This window comes from Portunus trituberculatus, chromosome 38 (assembly GCF_017591435.1).
Source record: "Portunus trituberculatus isolate SZX2019 chromosome 38, ASM1759143v1, whole genome shotgun sequence".
Lineage (NCBI taxonomy): Eukaryota > Metazoa > Arthropoda > Malacostraca > Decapoda > Portunidae > Portunus > Portunus trituberculatus.
Window position 1 is genome coordinate 2,961,455 of NC_059292.1, and position 7,500 is coordinate 2,968,954.

The window sequence follows — 7,500 nt, forward strand, 5'->3', positions numbered from 1 at the left end:
GCCTCATGTGACATGTATAAGATGCTAACTGCATGACAATAGTTTACATTATAAACTATGCTGACAATGTGTGTGTGTGTGTGTGTGTGTGTGTGTGTGTGTGTGTGTGTGTGTGTGTGTGTGTGTGTGTGTGTGTGTGTGTGATTTCTTTTAGATTTGTCAGTTCACCTGACCAAGTAAGAAAGTATGCTTGAAAGGTCTAACAAGAAAGAATACTGCATAACTGCATACTAAAAACCAACACTTTTCAATTACCAAGTAACTCATAAAAAGATGAACTAAAGTAATAAGATTATGGATACTATGCAAAAATCAAACATAACAATGGATACTATACAAAATCAAGCTTAATACAAATCAACAGAAATTCCATCTCATGCATGGAGCATCATCAGTGTAACATTAAGGAATGTCTTGCACAACTATCATTGAGACAAAAAAATTACTAAAATTATGTATAGCAACTAGTTTCAGGTCTCCATAAGTATTCATATCAACCTAACTCCAAGAAGAAGGTATGAACAGAGGCCTCTACAAAAAAAGGAGAAAAATGTAATATATATATATATATATATATATATATATATATATATATATATATATATATATATATATATATATATATATATATATATATATATATATATATATATATATATATATATATATATATATATATATATATATATATATATATATATATATATATATATATATATATATTTATTTATTTATCTTTATGCTGTGCATATATGGAAAACATGGAAAAACATCTATCAATGGAATGATTCTTCCATCATGTTTTTTTAGAATCAGGATTTCACAACCATATGAATCAAATGAATTAATTCATTGCTCCTACACTACAGCCAGTCATCCATCCAACTACACATGCATACACACAGATTGAAAGACTGAGAAATAAAAATGTGCAAATTCAACAAACTCAATTAATCTAAGAATTATGGCATTAGCCAATAAACATAATTTCACTAATGAAACTGATGAATATATTAAGTAATTATCACATGGCACATCTCTGACCTTAAACAAAGATAAATAAATTTCCAAATAATAATACACAGGCAAAGAAGACAGTGTGAAGTAAGCCAATACAAGGTTTTCAATCAGCTACTACTTACAGTTGATTGTAATTGCCACCATTGCGAGCCCGGTAGAACCGTACTCCAGCATAAGAAACCACCAAAACACCAAGAGCTAGGAAGATACCACCTGTAACAAAACACAGGCAGATTATTCACAGGAGGCAATTTGAGTTAAGGTACATCTGTAAGTTAATCAAGATAACAACAGTTTCATTCACTCTCCACGGTGACAAAATCATTGTTTTAGAAATTTTGTCTATTTCTAAGTTCAATGTTTATTCTTTTGCCATATGTCCTCGAACTTGACACACATACTATGCACACTACCCATCATGTCATTGTCCAGTCCACAGGCATCTCACAGCTTGCACATTTCCATGCTCATGTCTCACTCACTTAAGCTTGAAACTAAACTATCCTATAGTGTGTTTCAAACTTACAAATTCAATATGCATCCTTTCACTTATGTTGTCAACTCTTCTTTGTAAAAGTTTATTTTTTTCTATACTCCTTCATAGTGACTGGATACTTAAGGCCAACCAAACTCCAGTTCTCAGTCATGTGAATCATTATGGTTGCATTGGTGATATTACATAGAGTTGATTTTGCTCATATGCACACTTATTCTGAACAACATTCATTGAGTCATTCAATATAATTACTACATAAAGATGCTGGCTTTGCTGGGAAGGAACCATAATATGTATTACCTCACAGCAAAAAGCTATGTGAAATTAATCTTTATCATTTTGACTTTTTGCCTTAAATTATGTTTCTTCAGTAATGTTAGCAGGTGAACAAGGATAAACAATAAAGATTGATTATATCTAGAGATATGTGAGAGCTATATATATGACATGACATGGCTGATAGACACTGAGCGTTATATCTTGCCTTACATACCTACCCTTTTGTCTAGTAATGTCAACAGAAAGAATGACAGACAGGTATTTTATGTCAAAATGTAAAGGATAAAATCAGTATTCTACTCAACAACAATATAACTGGCACATGTTGCACGAAGGCCCTCATAGTCTATAAATTCAAGAATGCACACTTATGGTAAATGGTAAGCACAATTTTCTTTTGAAATTACATTTTCCTACACTCCTTCCTTACAGCCCATTATTTCCATGCATTAAAGATTTCCATGCAGACAGCTTGACTATCATTGCTGTAAAGAGACATATTGATAAAAAATCCCCAAGCATTACATTCACAGCCTTAAAGGTTGTTCAGTTATGATGAACTGGGGTAAATTTTTCATGAAAGTTAGTAAGAATAAAGTTCCCAAATTACTAGATACTATTATTGGGAATGATTTGTTACAGCTTCATCATCTAGAAATAAATTACAGATAAAAATGATAACACCTCAGATAAGTGCTTGAAAATAAAGTAAAAAATTTCAGACTTACCAAAGAAACTGCCAGCATCAAAGTGATGTCCTGCACATGGGGATGGAGTAGAGCTTGGAGCTGGAAATATAAAACAAATTCTTTTGACTCCACATTCACCAATTTTGTTTATCTTTATTGCAAAATTATAACTTAGTGAGGCAAAGATTCAGAATAAGAGAAAAATATTGACAAAGAAATCAAGACATCTATCTGCCAACTTTATAAATCTAACTAATTCATTCCCTTTCATGAAATTGCAAATCCACTGTCAATCCTTCAATTCCTTCATTTCCTAAACCAGAAACAATATCAATAAATGTTTCTTCTTGGAAACTAAAGTCCTTCACATGTTGTTATTTTCATGTTTTAAAGAATATAGTATGCTCACTAAAACACACTCAAGGTTTATGGTAAGGTTTAATTACTAATCTATTCTTGACACTTGTTTCTAAGAACTCCCACTAGGAATTGCCATGATATATATATTACTGTCTTTTCACTCTCTGCAAGGTCTAAACCTCCCATTCTCTTTAATCCCTTCTACACTCATAGACTCTAACACTGTTCCCCCATTCCCACACGAAACAGAATAAAACTTGCTTTTGAAAAACAAAACAAACAAAAATATAAATAAATAAAATAAAAATTGGTAGAAAAATATTTGAGAAATAGCCTTTTTGAAAAAGAAAAGGAAAAAAGTGTTTAAGATTAAAGAATATTGAAAGATATATATTTGAGCTCTGCTTGGTTCCAGTGCCATTTTGAACTTCCTTTCCAGTGGGAGGCAGTTCTGTCTCTTTCCATCTCACTCAGAAGGAAATATTTCTTTGGTCTGTGTCAGCTACATGGTGTGGAGGTCAAGGCCTTGGAGCCTGGGAATGGATATGCAGGATTGTGTCTTGCTTCATTCACCTGGTGTGCTGCTACCTCTCCTCTCTGGCTTAAGTTGCCTTTCTTGCAAATATTCTCACTCTTGCATGATTCTTCCATGTATCCTGCCCACTCTCCCCATTGAAAGTAAGGTTTGTGGAGTACATGGGCAGTAAAACAGGGAAAAGGCAAAGCCAATCTCATGACTCCTGCATCTCCAACAAAGATGCAGGCACTGCTGACTGTATCAAGCTGTCAGCTACTCACACAATTGCTTCCTAGTACTCTACCAATATCAAACTTCTCTGTCTTTTCCAACTCAATCACTTCTTGGATTCACTTTGTCTTATCCCTCATCAAGCCTTTACTTTACGCTATGTTGTCTATTTTCCACTTCACCTTAATGGTTGACACACCACTTCAGCTCTTCTCTGTACCCTCACATCCAACAATCTTTACCCAACTCATCAAATTTGTTATGCTTGTACACCAACAATCCTTACTCATCAAATTTGTTATGCTTGTACATAGGGATGAAAAATACCAAATTCAGCTTTGTAATGCCACAGTAAAAGCCAGTTAATCTGAACATCAATAATTCAAATTTCTCAACAGTCTGAATTATTTAGGGTGAAATGAAAAATTAGTTTGTGGCCAAAATAAGGTTCCTGTGCAAATTCAAACTAGGCACCAGAAACATCCAAGTGGCAAGGGGTGGAAGTACACGCTGCTACCAATGGACCTCTACTTTCGTATTCAAGGAAATGGTTCCTTGGGCTGGCAGAACTATCAGAACTGGTTTCAGATCTGGTTTAGTGGGGAATCAGCAGAATACAGCTGGTAAATACCAGTCTCAGAGCTACCAGTGCACTGCTTGGTGGTTACCAGGGTGAAGCTATTGCAGGATTCATGTAGAGTACAGGCAGAGATGATTCCTAAGTAGTACTGATTCCCAGTCCCAAGGGCTGAGACTCTGGCTCTGGGATGGATAATAACAAATATGTATACAGCACATGGGCTATTGATGTTGCTGATAATAAACAGCATAGCAAAACAGCCTATATCATATCGTGTCTTCATTTTTTTATTATTTACTACTTTATTACTTATGCATAATGTTTTCAAGTACATCCTGAAAATTCAATGCACTCCTGGTTCTCTGCTCATCAGATTAGCAGATTTTTACCTGTAAATCATAGCCCCAATTTAATTTTGACCTTTTATCCACTGTTTCACTTCAATTTTGGCCTTTTTTTTCCTTACTCCAATTAATTTTGGCCTTTTTCTACTGCCCACTTCAATTTAAACCTTTTCTTCCTTGCCCCAGTTCAATTTGCCCTTTTTTCTACTGCCTCACTTAAATTTTGACCTTTTTATCCTTGCCCCAATTAAATTTTGGCCTTTTCATATACTGTCCTGATTCAACTTTGCCTTTTTCTTCCACTGCCTTACTTCAACTTTGGGTTCTTCTTCCACAAGTTTTCTACCACATTAGGTCATTCACTCAGTGGCTGCTTAGTGCATGAGTAGTACAACTTTGGCCACCACATTTAACTAAATCCAAATATCCATAGATAGCTGCTGTAATTTATGGACAATTACACTGAACATACAAAAGGTACCTCCTTGCCATTTGCTATTATCTCTATTTGTGACATTAAAATCTTCCTCTTTCAGCACTAATGCTTCTGTGTCCTTTCCCTTTCCCTGAGGAACAGTTAACCCATGATTTTAACATGGTAAAGGAGGCACACTTCTACAATCTTTCAGACTCTATATTAGCTAGATCAACTCATCCCAATTAACTGTTTCGAACACTAATACCAAATTACCATGAAATCTAACCACCTGGACAGAATCCATTGCTATTTAATATCAGCAGCAAGTACCAGAAGTGAGAAATACACACGCACATGCACACATAGGTTAAATTTCTAGAAGAGGAGCAAATCATATCGAACAGACAATTTGGGTTCAGGACAGGGCGGTCATGTGTATCAAACTTATTAAGCTTATACTCGAGTTATTGCAGGACCTGAAAACAGAGATGGATGGGTAGACACAGTATACCTGGATATTAAAAAGGCTTTTGATAAGGTCACTCATGGATGACTACTTTGGAAATTAGAGAACATAGGAGGACTGTGAGGAACTTTGCTCGAATGGACAAGAGATTATTTGAAGGATAGGGAAATGAGAACTGTGATCAGAGATACATACTCAACTTAGGGTAAAGTAACTAGCGGAGTGCCACAAGGGTCAGTGTTAGCCCCCATTATGTTTCAGATTTATGTAAATGACATTCACATCGGGATAAACAGTTATATAAATTTATTTGCTGATGATGCAAAGCTGCTAAGAGTTATCAAAACCAGAGAGGACTGTCTGCTGTTGCAGGAAGATTTAAACAAGATCTATGAGTGAAGAAGGAAGTGGAAATTGGAGTTTAATGCCAAGAAATGTCTCATAATGGAACTAGAAAAGAGTAAGAGAAGACCAGTATGGAACTATGTATTTGATGGGAGAGGAACAAATAATGAAGACTAAAGAGGAAAAAGATCTGGGAGTGATCATACAGGAAAATCTGAGCCCTGATAAACACATAAGCAAGATATTTGGACTATCATATAAAATGTTGACTAATATAAGAGTGGCATTTCATTACATGGATAAAGATATGATGCAAAAAATCATCACAAGCATGATACGTCCAAGGCTGGAAATATGCAGCAGTGGTATGGTCTCCGAGCTCTAAAAAAGATATAAAAAAATTGGAAAGGATACAGAAGATTGCTACAAAGATGGTGCTGGAATTAAAGGACCTCACATATGAAAAACGACTGAAGGAAATGGGACTGCCAACCTTACAAAATAGAAGAGAACGTGGGGACCTAATAACAATGTATAAGATAGTAATTGATATTGGAAAGATAAACGAAGACGACCTGGTGCTGTTGACAGATGATGATGGAAGGACAAGAGGACATGAAAAGAAGATCAGGATGAGGCAGTGTATGAAAGATATTGGAAAATAGTTTTCCACACAGAATGGTGGGAAAATGGAATACATTGGATATTGAAGTTGTTACAATACATAATGTGCATAACTTTAAGGAAAAATTTGATAAATGGAGATATGGAGACAGGACACTATGAGCCCTGCTCGAACCCTGTACAATACAACTAGGTAAATACATGAATAAATGTATTTGTGTTTGTATGGGTTTTGTAAGCAAATAGAGATCTTTCTTGTGAGTTCATCAGACCACAGTACTTTATTTTCAAACTTATTCACAGTTTTTATGTATTTCCTCTCTCCCTCCCACTTTCCCATTGTGATTATCAAAAATAACTTCGAGAACAACCACACTTGTTCTCACCTGTTGTTGTTGGCACTGTGGTTGATGGTGGAATGGGGGTATCAGTTGTTGGAGTGTCAGAGGTAGGAGTGGCTGGAGGAACCACTGTGGTGGGTGTTTCTGGAGCCTCTGTGGTAAGCACTGTTGTGGTTTCAGTGGGTGGCTCAGTGGTTTGCTCAGTGGTAGACACAGTGGTGGTTTCATCTGTGGTGGTTGGTGGTGGAGTGGAAGTGGTGGTTGGTGGTGGAGTGGAAGTGGTGGTTGGTGGTGGAGTGGAAGTGGTGGTTGGTGGTGGAGTGGAAGAGGTGGTGGTGGTGGTAGTAGTAGTAGTGGATGTGGTAGTGGAGGTGGTAGTGGGTTTTGGAGTGGTGGTTGACTTTGGAGAAGTAGTGGAGGTGGTAGAGGTCTTGGGTGGTGAGATACCTGAGAAAAATGAACAACTCTCATTATAACATGATATAATATAGTGGAAAGGTTCAACATCAAACTAACAACTACATATCAGAAATTCATAATCATAATTCACATGAATATATTAGGAGCTTAAACTCACACTCATTTATATTAGTAAATGTGTACATATGAGAGAGAAAAAAAAAAAAAAAATCCTGTATCAATAAATTTAATCTTTTCAACACAAGTCAGTTAGGGTTACATCCAATAAGTCAACTAAGAGGGTAGTACAGCCTAGCAAAGCCATTCAAGCAGCACCCAGTACAAGGCAACTGTCTCATTGTGAAGGAGGAAGCAATTTTCTAACATAAGT

At 35.9% G+C, this 7,500-nt stretch overlaps 1 protein-coding gene across 6 annotated transcripts in view; it reads right to left on the reverse strand.

Moving 5' to 3' along the window:
- Positions 1-7,500, reverse strand: part of LOC123515182 (sialomucin core protein 24-like) — a 56,201-nt gene that overhangs the window by 26,762 nt on the left and 21,939 nt on the right. For 5 of the 6 annotated variants that reach the window (XM_045273691.1, XM_045273690.1, XM_045273693.1 and 2 more), the window contains 3 exons: positions 6,756-7,157; positions 2,524-2,583; positions 1,143-1,233 (listed from right to left, as the gene is read on the reverse strand). In XM_045273691.1, the coding sequence (XP_045129626.1) occupies positions 1,143-1,233; positions 2,524-2,583; positions 6,756-7,157 (553 nt within the window). Of the gene's footprint in view, positions 1-680; positions 1,234-2,523; positions 2,584-6,755; positions 7,158-7,500 lie in introns of those variants that run through there. The other variant, XM_045273694.1, reaches the window with a different exon arrangement.